The sequence below is a fragment of the Psammomys obesus genome, unplaced genomic scaffold (genome assembly GCF_907164565.1).
Source record: "Psammomys obesus unplaced genomic scaffold, mPsaObe1.curated_primary_1811, whole genome shotgun sequence".
In the NCBI taxonomy this organism is placed as follows: domain Eukaryota; kingdom Metazoa; phylum Chordata; class Mammalia; order Rodentia; family Muridae; genus Psammomys; species Psammomys obesus.
This window is the reverse complement of record NW_026596120.1, coordinates 13,699,439-13,714,564: the sequence shown is the minus strand read 5'-3', so window position 1 is coordinate 13,714,564 and position 15,126 is coordinate 13,699,439. Positions and strand designations below refer to the sequence as shown.

Sequence of the window (15,126 nt, the reverse complement as noted above, 5' to 3'; positions counted from 1 at the left end):
CAACCAACCAACCAACCAACCAACCAACCAACCAACCAACCAACCAACCAACCAACCAACCCAATAAACCAACCAACAAGACAAACAACCAAACCTAAGCAACAAGCTGCTGTGAAACATTCTGAGACGGTCAGAGCTGAATGAGGTGGGGGTGGGGTGTGGGTCATAGCTGAATGAGGTGGGGGTGGGGTGTGGGCGGGGGTTCGGGCTGTAAGATACAGCTGTGCAGTATTTCTGTCAACACAAGCCAGGCCTAATACCAGCACGTGAGCAAACATAAGACTAAGTACTTAACATAAGTTTTCTTGCTTTTTAGGTGTTAGGAGGGCCTTGTGGGTAGTGACCTGGCTAACCCCTTCTTGTAGAAGGTTCTCCGGAGTCTGCAGCCCTACCTCTTCCCTCTGCTGACACACAAGATCTAATTTTACTGCCTATTTGTAACTATGTTTATAGTGGGTTGTAAATAATAATCCCAACAGTATATAATTTATAGGTGAAAATTCAAAAATCATGTACCACCCACCAATTGCTGGCCCCATTGCTGTTTCTCCATCAGAAGAAAATGGCCTCCTCCACAATCAGCCCATTCCATTTTTTAAAACCTAACATAGAATAATCTTTCTTTCTCTGAGTTATGTGCTACTTTCCTATATATTTACACTTATCTGTTCTAATCCCTTCCAGAAACCCAAAGGACAAGGCAAGTTCACTGCCCAAATCCCCAGTGGGCTGTGATGTCCCAGGCTCTCTGGAGAGCAAGAGTTTGAGGAGGCTGAAGGCCTCCTTGCACTCCGAGTTCTCGGTGTTGGGGCATGGAGGACTTGGTTCACCCTTCGAGAGGGGAAATGGAGCGGCTCACTCAGGACATGACCACGCCCACAGCAGAAAATCCAGTGCTCAGGTGGAGGAGACCTCTCCAGCACCGATGCTCTTCTTACTAAGGTCAGAGCAGCTTAGCCCGCTACAGCAAGTTCAAGGCTACATTCGTCTTACGTGTTCGCACAGCTTCTTCCTGAAGGCTACCCTCTGCAAGGCCCGGTCACACATGATCTGCAGAATGCGTTCTGCCAGACCCACGGTTCTCATACAGTGGTGGATTCTTCCCGGTCCGAGGCGGCCTTGGGAAATCTCAAACCCTCTGCCTTCACCTGTGAGAAAGCAAACAGAACATGGAAATAGCCCAGCAGGTCCCTTTTATCTATGAAAACCCTAGGAAAAGCTGAGCTGCCCTCACTATAAATAGCCTTGCGGTGAGGAAAAACTCAACTCTGCAATAACGGTCACTGTGATGTGGGGGAGTTTGGAATTCGATCTAATATTAGGACCATTTCTTGAGTAAAGTATCAGTTGCTTTATTACTGCCACAGTGGTGCATGAGACACTGTTCCTTGCCTTTGGAATCCAGAGTTGAGGAAAAAAAATGACATGGATAGGGTCGAGTCGTCCTAGGCATGTAGTGAACATTATAAATTTTATTCTATTTATTCTGTATTGGATCTGAATTCAAAGAAAGTATTCACATTTTCTTAAAAGCAGTAGGGAGCCTTTAGAAAAACCATGTTGCTCTGAATTGGATAATGCTGTATTCAGCTACATTTCCAGCTGATATAAAATATAAAACTATCATTTAACTGTATATCCTAGTTAAAAAAAAAATACACAACATGAACATTTTCCTTGCTAATTGGAAGGAGATGGGAAGTATCTAAATTAAAGTTGGGTATCTTTCCCAGATTCAGACCTGGAAATAAAAATACAAAATACTGGATGGCGATACTCACCCAATATTAAATTGGTGGCAGGAACCCGCACGTGGTTGAAATGGACCTCCCAGTGCCCACCGTGTATATTATCTATAAAACAAAAAATAATAATAATTTAAAATGAATATAATGAGCTGCACCAAGAAGTCATAGACAGTGACTCTGCTATAAAGTATAAGTATTCTGTGAAAGTAGCCTCTGAAAGAAGAAAATATTGCAGACATTCCAGGGTAAAACACTCAGCCCTCAGCCCACAGCACCCAATGTTGCTGCAGACTCAAGGGCTGGAGTTAGAAGAGGCCTGGGAAACTTCCTGACACGGAGGTTTTTAAATCTGCCACTTGAAGTCGAAGGGCAATGGCAATGGAGGACCAGCACAGGGTGGAGTATGTCCACTTGACTCATCCATCTGTTTCATTCATGCCTTGACCACACCGCTGTGTCATCAGGCATTAATTTCCAGATTGAAAAATTAAGACACTCCAGCTGTCTTACTCACTTTCAGAGTTTTAAGTGCTGACTCTTTCCCCGACCCCCACAACTGAAGTTTCCTTTTTAAGTATACAAGCATACACACAGAGAAGGCTGCCCTGAGGACAATCTGCCCTTTACACAGTAAACAGAGAGGCAGGAAGCAGGGTTGCACTGCCGCCCTCTTCTTATCTGCTCTGTCTGTCCTGGGCATGCTAGAGAGCTGATGTGGTCAAAGGGCTTTCTAAGGGTGCCTGTCACACGCAGCAGCGCTGCCGACTTCCTTCAGTGTCTCTGCAGACTCATCTTCCTGCGTGCGACGCTTGGACTTGTTTACTGAATACTTACCCATGTAGCCAAACACCGACAAAGGCCTTATTAATTCCACTCCAGGTGTGTCCATTGGAACAAGAATCATGCTGTGTTGTTTGTGTCTGCACAAAAGAAAAACATTGGGGAAACTGTGCTAGGACTTGAAATGGTTGTTGTTCCCGTGAGATCACTCAAACCAAGGATGGTTGGAATGTAAATGCATGGAAGGCATGCTTAGCTTAGTCTGACATGGGCTGTGATCTGGAACAGAAACAATGGCTCAGAGATGGATGAAACCCGAGGCTGCTCTCTACTCAGCAATGGTAAATGGCAACTGGTATCCCAAATTAAACAAAAAGACAATTGCCTTTAATACACACACACATCCAAAGGCTTCCATATTTCAGACAACTCTGAATGTTTATATTTCTTCCCTCTCTTCTACAGTACCAATGATTGAACCAGGGCCTTGGTCATGACACCAAACTCTCTATGACTGAACACTGAAAATTTTAATTTCTAATAACTTTATGCAAATATCTTTCAAGATTCATGAACACTTTACATTCATTCCCCCTTTTTTTTGGTTTGGTCTCACTACGTAACCCAGGCTGGCCCAGAACTCGCTATGTAGAGCAGGCTGGACTTGACTCTGATCCTCCTGCCTCCACCACCTCATGGGTACTAAGGTTACAGGCCTGCCCAACCAACTCCAGCAACCACTCTTTCTAATGCCAGAAATTCTCCAGGAGGGAGTGCACAGATTCACTCCCTAAATTGCTTCCCAAATGGATTTTGAAAGCAAAACACCCCAGATACAGATATCCAACATGAATCATTAGAGGACGCCCCTGTAGTGCTCTGTAGATGAATAACTGGACATAAAGTAAACCGGCTCATTCGTCCATGTCCCTCCACCAGAACTTTACTACCTGGACACAGAATCTTCCGTTCTTCCCAAAACAATTGCAATTTGGCACTTGGGGCTCCCAGCACCTAGGGGCAGGGGAAAACAAAGAGAAAGCTCTTATTTTACATTTCACTCTGGAGGTTCTACTCTCTCCAAGTTTATTTCTGGTGAAAAAAGGGAGAAAATTATTTGATTCATTGAAGCTTTGTACATGCTTGTACATTACTCAAGGCAAAGGATAAGATAGGACTCTATCGATGAAAGCTGTTGTGCCAAAATAACCAGATGTTAAAGAAACATGAAACAGCTGCAAAAATGACCATGCTCTCTCTCATTCATGCCATTTTAAGCATTAGCATGCTGGAAAGGCTGTAAAATTTTATACGCCTGATATAATAGTTTATAGGTTCTGATCCCTTCTTCAGATGGTAGAGTTATTTATTGTTTTATTAAGGGTGAAAATTAGATGACAAAGTTATTCTAATTTGAATGTAAACTCTTATTTTATCACATTTTAAGGTCTGTGAGAATTCCTCCTTCGGACGTTTCGGAAAAAAAACACACTGAAGGCCAATGAGATGACTCAGGATGCCAAGGTGCAGCAGAGACTGATAAACTGAGTTAACTTCCTCCTGTAAATGAGTTGTCTTCTGACCTCCATACATCACTGCAATATCATAAACACACACACAAACATTCACACTTATGATCACACACACTTATATGTGAGGGTGAGGGTACCATCAGAGAGAAGAGAAGGCTTGGGAAGGTAATGAGCAGAGAGGAGAGGAAAGGAGAGGAGAGAAGAGGAGAGAAGAGGAGAGGAGAGAGAGAGAGAGAGAGAGAGAGAGAGAGAGAGAGAGAAAGACAAAGAGAGAAAGAGAGCACTTGGGAAAGTGAGGGTACTCTGCTTTTCCCACCAACACTTTCATCGGAATGCTGAAAGGCCTCACATTTGGGTCTGTAGCTCTAACGAAGCAGCAGGATGAAGTGGGAACAGCTCTATAGCTCTTGTGTGTTTTCAACCTAAGGAGACACCAGGTAAACAGGACACTATACATGGACAGATACAACCCACAAATGAAAACAGAGCTGATAGCTTTCCCAAAACCAATCTGGAAGGATTCAAAATGGCAGAATGGTGTCTGCCTCCCACCACTGCTGAGATTCTCACTGAAATAAAGATGTAGACATTCAACAAAGGCAAAACTGTAGAAAACAGAAACAGGAGGTGAAGCAGGACTGAGGTGTTGGTGGTCATTGAAAGATGAGAGATTCCAATATTATCTGGGAAACAAGTGACCGTAAGGTGGACCAGGGAAATGGATAGAGACACCAGTGTCTAGAGAAAGATACAAGACCCTGCAGAGAGACAGGGAAAGGAGTCTGTGAAAGTGGCCAAAGACTTAACTAGGGAAATGAAGCAATCTGCATTCTCATAAGAATGACAGGTGGGAGGAGGAAAGTACTGAGCTCATAACATGGAGATCAAATGAAGTCACTCTGACACTGGGAGGCCAGCACTCTAGAGACATCTCAGGGCTGCTCCACCAAGAACTTTCTTATGGAGTCCTACACAGGAAAGTCATGCACCTGGAAAACAATTTAATGCCAATAACAGAAGAAGCCTCAACTTTGCCTCTTAGTTTTCCTAAGAATAAATGTAATATTTTAAAAATATCAGTAATAAAGAGAAAATCCTAATGGCTTTCAAAGGAAATAAAACAAGGCACTTAAGAGGAAGGAGACTGAATTCTTCAGATCCTTTTCATAAACTGCAAGGGATGCTGTATGAAACGAAGATCATGACCAGAATTCAATACCTATCTAAACTATCAACTTTTATGAAGGTAGAATAAACATACAAATCAACAAGTAAGATTTGATAATTTACCTACCATGCACTTTTTCTCAAACAGTTAAGAATCTAATTAAGCAAAATAAAGGAACAAATAAAGCAAAGGAAGCCAAAATATTTAAAAGCAGTATATCTCAGCGATGCATATGAATCCAAAGATAACCACACTGATATGTGTCTAGAAAATAATAAGTCTGGACTGGAAAAGAACTACTGGTGTCCCTAGAGGTCTCTGAAAAAAAAAAAAACACAAAAACAAACAAAAAAAAAACCAAACAAACAAACAAACAAAAAAAACAGTCTGCAGAATTAAAGGAGCATGCCAGGAGTGGGAGCTTGATAAAAGCAAATGTTGCAGTTAGAGAATAACAATTAGAAACTCTGAAAAGTATCTGGTGTACACATGAACCATGGCCCAAATACAAAACAAACTATAAGAGGGATGAGTTTAAGTATTAGGAGGACTGAACTAATGGGCCTCAAATAGTAGGAAAGGTCTTGGCCAGATGATTTACATTGCATCCCTACAGAGGCACACGGACTCCAGCAGGACACTCACACCAACACTGAACAGTCCTCACTGCGGAGTAGGTGCTGTGTGATGGTTTTCAAAGGTCAGGGTCACCCTGAGTCAACTCTAAGTGTAGTCATGGGAGAGAAGTAAGTGCTAATGACCTTGGCCATGTACCAGAAGAAGCTGTGGCTGACATGGGGACAATGGAAGGAAGGAATAAAGGATAGAAAAAGAGGTGAAAGAATCCATAGTCTTTCACTACAAACTAGAGCTTGAGGAGACATCGTTACACAAGGATTCAGAGCCTCAAAGCTCATCTAAAGTTAGAAGCTTTTAAATTGGAGTAATACTAAAATTCGGAGAGTTACAACAGGAGCAGCCAAATTGTAACCCTTCCAGTTGGAGGGTCAATGCTGCTGTCTTGACTGTGTAGCTGGGGAGTGAGGAGAAAGCTGGTCACATGGAATCACAGTGGACATCAGAAAGGTGCCGCTGCTGCCCTCTAGGCATGGTGCTGCCACGTGGGGAGGCAGGATGAGTTAAGCTGCTAGAACTTCTCTTATTGGTTACCATTTCAACTAGACAACAGTAACTTAAATATATTAACATGTGGGTGTTATTGTGGGTGTGGTGCCACATGCTTTGCAATCCCAGCACTTGGGGGACTGGGGTGGGAGGATCCTGAGTTCCAGACTAGAGCGGGTTACATGGTGAGACTCTTCAACAATCCCCCCCTCCCAAAGATGGAAGAAAATAAAGGCTACCATCTTATAAACAAATTACAGAATCGAGTCCAACTAGGACAGGGACACTAGATCTGGTTTTCTTTTCATTTTTCTCTCCCAATTTTCCTTTCATCTGAAGATAAAATGCACACAGGGGAGGAGTCATTTCCTGCTACAGAAGAGCATTTTCTCACTTACATGTGATCATGTATAATTCTAGAAATCCTACATGTATGCTCTGCTTAGTGAAGCATTTAAATAGATTTTAAAAGCACAAAACAGCTTTCATCTAAGATAGGGAGGGTTTAGGGAAGAAGGCAGAGAACCTAAACTGAGTGACTCCACTCATTCTCAGGCTGGCATCAAATCCAGGTCACACCTCAGCTGGCACTTGAATCACAGCCCCAACCACCAGAGCTGCCTGAACGTGCAGCCCCCGAGGTGTACACATGACTTCTATGGGTGACTAGAAAGGGAGGTGTCTTCTAACTAACTGGAACAGGAAATTTCAAAAGCCAAATTGGCCAAACGGATATTACACTATAACTAGGTAACAGATGTGTCAATCAAAAATTTCTTTCCTATTTTCCCAGAACACGCGACTTATTGTCCACAGTAAAATGTGGAACTGCTTTTCCAACCTTCTGGGCATTCGCAACATGATCTTATTACTAAATCCAATTGTTTCAAATACAGTGAAATGGAAACTATTATGTTAGAAAAGAACGAACGTTTTTCATTAAAAGAAAAAGACAAGCATTCTCCACAAGTATAAATAAGAAAAATGTGAAGTTACTGAAATAAAGCATGTTGCTATGCCTCAGGTACTCTGCTGTATCAGCGGTGGCGTGTGACAGCAGAGGCTTTGGTCAGTTGAGCACCGCTTGCTTTGTGGTTTAAATGGTAAATGTCCTCTTGTGCCCTCTGTGTTAGCAAAGGATTGGTGCCAGGGTAGCACTAATAGGAGGCACTAGGACCATGAGGAGGTAGAGTTTAGTGGGAAGTCATTAAGTCATGTGGGAAAGGGGGCCCCAGGGCCCCAGACCCACCTCCGTCCTTGATTACCTTTTCTCCCACCTCACACGCCACCCCACTCCTGTACCCCTCTCCATCGTCATTCAACAGCTGCTCCACAGACCAGAACAAAAGGACCACCTGATCATGGACTGCGGTCTCTAAAGCCATGAGCAGAAAGAAACCTCTCCACTACATCAATTACCTCAAGCCTCACCTTAGTGACAAATAGCTTACCAGCAATACTAACAGGGAACGTGAACTTCAGTATTTTTGGACTTTGTTTTAAATGGCAATTTCCCTCCTTCACTGTGGAGCTTAGCTAGAACTCCTTATCTGAAAATACTAAGCTGGGAGATTCACCCTCCCCTCTTTATCTGCTGACTCCGTAATCATGTGAAGTTATGCTTTTAAGCCACCCGCCCTTCTCTCTCCCTCCCCTCTTTGTGTGTGTATAGTTAAGTGCAATGCAGGTGTCCACAGAGTCCAGAGAGTCACTGGAACAGGGGTTTACAGCTGCCTGATGTGGGTGCTGAGAATAGGATTCCAGTCCTCTGGGAAAGCAGTTTGTGTTCTTAACCACTGAACCATCTCACTAGCCCCCCTGAAGTCATGCTTCCATTCTTAGAAATTACAGAGTTAAACTCTTTCATATAACAGCTCAGTTTGAATTCTTCAACAACATTCTCCTAGTTAGAGCCAGTATACCCAGAGGCCCATCAGCTGCTAGGCTGAGTCTACATACTAGCTCCGTGGTGCGCATACTGCGGAAGACAGGATCAGAACATACTGACATGATTTGGGGTTCATTTGTATTACAAGTCTTATCAGAAACTGACTTCAAAAGGGCAACCTGTGCTTGAGATGTGGCCCAGGGCTAGAGTGCTGGCATGTGTGACTCTCTAGGTCCAATCCAACACTGCATAAAAAAATAATTAACACAAATCTGGGAGTGGTGGTACACACCAGTAATCAAAAGTACTTGGGAGGTGGAGAGAGCAGGATTGGAAGTTCAAGGCCATCCTAAGCTTCTTATTGAGTTCAAGGCCAGCCTGGGCTACATGAGACCCCATGTTAGCAAAACAACCAAGCACAATCTTCTCTGCCATTCCTGGAACTTGGGCTCACAGCCCTCTTCCTTTACAAACTGAGAATGCATGTTTCCCCCCTATGTTTCCCAATACCATGCCTTTCAGATGAGAAAGATTCAGGCACTTGCTCATATAAGCCCTCAATAGATTGCAGGTGAATTTTGAAGAAACTCAAAACACTGGGCAAACCACTCTTTAATTCTGTCTTATCATTTAAAAACACATGGAGCATAATTTGGATTCTAAAATACAAAACATCTAACTTTTCTGTTTTGCTGATTGTTAAGTAGAGGAAGTCAGGGTGAATACACAATGGATAAAACTTACAATATTTTGTAATTAACCTGGCTGATTCAAAAGAATGAGATGCAAATCCTCATAAATACATCATCCTCCCCAAGCTCCAGGCAGAACTTGGCAGGGGTGGCAGCTGGAACACCCTTCTATAAAAGAAAACCCCCTCTTTTATGTCATTTTAGTCTCTGAACAGGATACAGAACGTCAGGAATGAGCCAGGCGAGAGGAAATGCAGAGCCAGAGAACATCGCAGCATATCTGTGGGTCTCAGGCCTTGTGAATGAAAACAGATGCCCAGATAAGGGTGTTGGTTCTCAACACAGACTGTACCGCAAGACTGTTCAAGTGCCAGCATCCAGTCAGACTACAGATTCTATCTCCTGGTGTTTGCTCACCTTTTCTCGGCTCTTAAATGCACATGGTTAACAATCAAAGATAACCATGATAAGAAAGCTAAGTTTCTTACAGAAGGAAAGATGGCAACTGGGATGTTCATGACCATTGTGTATGTGATCTGAGTGATCCAGGAAGTGTGTAAACACACAGCACCACACAGAGCACAGCCAGACAGCCAGCAGTTCTCCAGAACATTTCTTCTACCACTGTGGACTTTCCAGAACAAAAATAGTTAAATTTAATTTGACTTCAGCTCTAATATTAGTGATTCAAACCAGGATAAAAACAAATGAGTTAAGAACCTTCTTGGAATAAAATTCTCACTTGGAAAAGTTTATCATCTAATCCCATGACTAAGGAAAAAATTATCCAAAGTGTTTTCTCAGAGCTTATGCCATTCTTATTAGGGAAAACAGACCTTGGCACACACTGAACTATTCAGAAAGACTGACATTTAAATAACAATTATTTAACAAGTGTTAAATGCAGCTGTAAATGAATCAAAATGAACTCCAAAGAGATTAGGGTTGAAGTTTAAAGAATCAGCCCACAAACAACTATGAAAAAAATAATATTTATAGATCTTTGATTGGAATTTTAAAATGCGAAACTATTAATGAGGCTGAGTGTGCTGATGTGTGTCTGTAATCCCAGACACACATTGGTTGATATAGGAAAAAGGATCAGGAGTTCAGTTTCATCCTTGACTACATACTGAGTTCAAGGCCAGCCTGGGCTACATGAGACCTTGCCTCAAAAAAAGAAAACAGACAACAGAGAAAGATAGTAACAAACAAACAAAAACCCAATGACAAAGAAAACCCCACAAACTAGAAATGAAAGTAATAGAAAAAGGTCAATGTATTTGTTGATATAAAGTTATTAAGAAATAAAGATAAATACTAAAAAGTTAGAAAGATATTTCCGTATTCTGGACAGTATTTTTAATACTCTCAGTAGATATTAAAAATATTTTAGAATCAGTGTGAAGATGAGCAATGGACAAATTTGCAAAAAGAAGGGAAGGGAATTAGAGATTTTCTCAGCATTTAACTTTACCAACTCCCCAAATCAAAGCAGAAAAAAGCAATGATGAAATGCCATTTTGCAGTTAAATGTCAAAGGTAATACATACAGCAGCTTATGATTCACTGTTCCACATGTGGCTGGCAAGGGCACATGGAAAGGAAACCGGTACTAACTACAGCCTGTCAGCAGGGTGCCATGGAAATGGGCACTTCCATATATTGCTGGTAGCATAACTAAGTAAAACCTGAGGAACACAACTTATCAATGCCCACCAAAACTACAGACCCACCCAGCTTCTGACCCTCCCCCCAACTCCCATCTATATTTATCCTGTAAATAAGGCTGTCCCTCTATGAAATGGCCGGGGCATTTATCACATCAGTGGTATTGATTGTGAAGAACATTCAGTCAGTGTCTAGTGGGACTGTTGAAATATGCTGTGCCGTGCCCACAATATAGGCCTCCAAAGAAATACAGAAGCTTTCTACGCACCAAGGTGGGAGGATTCACGATCATGACAAGTGAATCGTGCTAACACCACCTTAGCATGAGAGACAAAAGGATAATGTCTAGACACCTCGTTATAGTCTTCAAAGTTTCTAAAGTTAGATTAAGTTCATTTTTATCACACTGTCTACAAAGATATCACTCTGCAACGTGATTTGTAATACTAAAAGAGAAATCTACATTTCCTGAAGAAATAATAAAGCGAATTAAGGTAATGCATACAGTACAATATTACTCCTACTGAAACCCATTGATGGCGAGTTTGGGTAAAGATGCTCTTCCGCTTAAGCAAAAATGTGACATTAAACACTCATAAAATACAAATTCAACATGTAATATGGGCACTAAAAAACAGGCCAGAAGGTTATGTAAGCAATGCTCAGCACAAAGCCCATCATCAGTGGTGTTCTTGGTGGTAGCACAGCATGCAATTTAGTCAAACATCTATTGCTTGGCAAAATAACACCTCCAGCAGAGAGCCAGGATATGGATGCAGAGGGAGGCGATTTTGGGACCAAGGGACACTGCTTTGTTAAGACAGGAAATATTTTTTACAATCCATTTGAAAAAAAGAGAGAATCATAAGGATTCTGAAAAGAAATGGAAGAGAGGTTAAAGGGGGAAGGAGCCAAGAGAACAAACAGCAAGTGTTCTGAAAGCTGCCCACCGTGGGAGATGCTTTTCTCCAGTCCCTCAGTTCACAGGACTACTATTTTTCTTCCTTATTTATTTAATTGCCATTTGGTTTGAGTCAGGCTGTCATTGTGTGGCCTAGATTGGTGTTGAACTTGTGAGCCTTGTCTCAGTATCAGGAGTGCTGGGATTACAGCCTGCTTTACCACACCCGGCTACTTCCCATATTTTGTCAAAGTTCCCGTTACCGCCAAGTCTCCTAGTTGCATCTGAAGAAATGAAAACACCGCATAGCCAGGGGTCTGTTCACCATGACTCACATATAGGTGGAACTCAGAGTACCGTGCCAACAGTGCCAGCAGTGCCAGCTCAGTCCTGATGCCCTTTATGTCCTGAAGACTTGAGTTTGAAGAGAATGATTTTTTTTTTTCAAACACTGCAAAGATTATTATAAAATTATAACTGGTTCACAAGACAGGAATCTAATTTATAAAAAACCAAACAGTTTTTTAGGGTAGGGTAAACAAGGAAAAGGAGACATATTCAAGCATACGCAAAACAATATTAAGACTGCATAACAGGTAGCATCAGAAGTGTGTCAGGGATAGCACGATAAAATAGAAAAAGTCTAACTCTGAATATGTAAGTTTAGCCCTGGTATCAAAATGGAGGATGTTGCTTAAACTGACTGATACATTGGTTCGTATGTTTATTATCTGACAGGCTGGCATCATGACTAAGATACCAACATAAATGCTTAAAACACACAGAGTCCAAGACAGCCGTGGAAGACAGAAAATACTATAAAGTACTAGGAGTGGGATGTGAGGTGCTTTGGGAGCACCCTAGTTAGCTTTAACTGTCATCTTGACACAGCCTAGGGTCATCTGAGAAGGAGTGTCAACTGAAGGATTTCCCAGATCTCGCCGAAACATGCAGATGAGCATGCCTGTGGGAGACTGCCTTGATGCTTAATGGATTTAGGAGGGTCTGGCTCACGGTGGGCAGCACTATTCCCTGGGCAGATAGCCCTGGGCTTTAGAAGAAAGGTAGCTAAGGATGAGGATGTGAGCTGTGCAGATATCGAGAGAAAGTACATTCTAGAGAATTTGGAGAGTTCGTACAGGGTCCTCCGTAGGATGGTGCCTTGTGTGTTCTAAGGAGAGAGACATGACAGGCTAAGGAGTGAGCAGTATGGGATGAGGTGAGAGGCAGGGAGGGCTGGAAAAGGCTGGGATACCCATGGGATATTATAAATCATGGTGACAACTGAGTGGAGGGCTGGATGCTTACTTTCTCTATCCCTGATATACAGAGGACAAGAAGATTAGAGGCAAGAGGAGAAGCGGATAGACTGGCCCAGGCGGGGAGCATAGAAGGCTGTGTCCTCTTGATGGCAGCGAGAGATCCGAAGATTGCCCAGCCATGGGGAAAGAACACTTTTTAAAAAATTAATTATGGGGCTGGAGAGATGGCTCAGTGGTTAAGAGCACTGTCTGCTCTTCCAAAGGCCTGAAGTTCAACTCCCAGCACCCACATGGCAGCTCACAACTGTTTATAACTCCAATTCCAAGCGACCTGACACCCTCACACCAATGCCCATAAAATAAAATTGAATAAATTTATATATATATATATATATATATATTTTAGGTCTAGCTAATTTTGCTTGAAATAGTAATAATTCTATCCAGTTCCCTAAAAGTAACACACTTTTGTTCTTTATGGCTGAATAGAAGGCCATAGTGTATATATATCATACATTTTTTTCTCCTCTCCTCTCCTTTTCCCTTCCCCTCCTTCTCTCTTCTGAAACAAGGTCTCACAGAGCCCAGGTCAATCTGGCCTCAACTCAAGTGATAGCATTTCAGATGTGAGTCAGTACACCTTGCTTTTATGGGACTGAGAATTGAACCCAGACTAGGCTTGTACTCTATCACCTGAGCTATCCTTAACCCTAATTTGTTTTTATTTATGGATGCGTGCATGTGTATCTCCCTAGTAAAACTGTACTAGCTTGGGGCTGGGGAGACGGCTCAGCAGTTGGGAACACTGGTTTTTCTTAAAGGAGTTGGTTCAATTCCCAGCACCCACATGGCCGCTCACAATTGTAACTCATCCCAGTAGATCTGACTGCAGGCATGTGGTACACGGTCATACAGGCAGGCAAAAACACCCACAAACTTTAATAAAAACAAAACAAACACTGCTCAGAAACAGATTGTGTGCCTCAGTTAGTAACTGCTCACTCAGTAACTTTACTTCGATGCTTATTAAAAAGGGCTATGGAGTAATCCTTACACCAGGGAAAATGGAAAATGGCACAAATCTGGGTGGTAAGCTGTTCTAGCTGCACGCAGAGGATGCTTCCTCAAGGACACGTAACTATGCAGGTCAAGCCATACAGGGGGCTAAACGAAGATAAAGGTACCGACTAATGAGTCTTTTTTGCATGAATCCACATGTAGGCTGTATCAATCATTGAGGGGGGAAAAATAAAAGAGGGGCTTGGGTCTAAAATAACTTCTGCAGGTGGACACCAGGGCTAGCTTTGCATGAGAAAATGGGGTAATACTATGCAAATATGAGGCGAGAGTCTGAGGACCCAGTTTACGGTAATCTGATCTTCTCTACTGTGCATTGTTTGGCAGCTTGGGGAAAATAGCTTCTCCACACAGAGGATTTTGAAGGTTTGTGTCTGGCCCATGATGAAAAGGTTCTAAGAAACAAACAAACAAACAAACAAAAAAAAAAAAACAAAACGAGAAAGCCATGGAGAAAGGCATACTTTGAAGCACAGAGAGATAATGCTGCAGCGAGCAAGGACTCTGCTTAACTGAAATAAGAAATCGTGTTGTATGGAAACGGTAAGTTTTGCTGTAACTGTCCGATTTGGTTTTCAAAAAGGTAACTTTCTGGGTTAAAATCATTTTGGTTTTCTCTCTTAGACAAAAGAACTTTCTCAAGTATTTCTGTAGTAGCTTCCCCCAGCAGGGCCTTTGGCCATGCTCTCAGGGTCCCCCTCTTGGCTGAGGAGGAGATGGTGAGCAACAGGCACTTTGTTGCCTTCAGCTGAGTGCAAACTGACAGTCCTGCAGTTTGGGAGCCAAACTGCAACTCCTTCCATCTGTATCCCGGGACGTTTAAGAATTTGGACAGGCTCCACAGGAAGGTTTACGGAGCACTTAATCAAGGGAGGTTACATTTCAGGAAAGCGGCTTTCAGATCCAAGATAAAGGCGGGGTGTAAAAACCAAAAACACAGCTGCCTAAGTCAGAAAGGTCCTTTGATTGCCTCTGCCCTCAAGACTGCGCCTCTCCCAGCTGAAACAGGTTGGTTCCTTCTTCTTCTTCTTTTTTTTTCTCCTTTTGACCTGAATATGCATTTTTTATTTTTTTTGTAAGCCCAAAAATTTTGTATTTTTATCTTAGTGGAGGATGGGGGACTTGGTGCCTGAGTTTTAAACATTTACATGCACCACAAAGATCTATTTAAGAAAATCTCTCCACTTTAACCTACCGAGAGGAAATCATACCATTGCTGATTTGTGAAAGTTTGTCATGGAACAAATAGGGTTCAACAAATCATTTCTTTCTGCTCTTTAAA

At 42.3% G+C, this 15,126-nt stretch overlaps 1 protein-coding gene across 1 annotated transcript in view; it reads right to left on the bottom strand.

The window, feature by feature from the left end:
• Window positions 1-15,126, bottom strand: part of Acad11 (acyl-CoA dehydrogenase family member 11) — a 61,145-nt gene that overhangs the window by 11,239 nt on the left and 34,780 nt on the right. The window contains exons 14-17 of the mRNA XM_055629638.1: window positions 3,479-3,542; window positions 2,583-2,668; window positions 1,782-1,853; window positions 994-1,148 (exon numbers count right to left, since the gene is read on the bottom strand). Coding sequence (XP_055485613.1) covers window positions 994-1,148; window positions 1,782-1,853; window positions 2,583-2,668; window positions 3,479-3,542 — 377 coding nt within the window. The remainder of the gene's footprint in view (window positions 1-993; window positions 1,149-1,781; window positions 1,854-2,582; window positions 2,669-3,478; window positions 3,543-15,126) is intronic.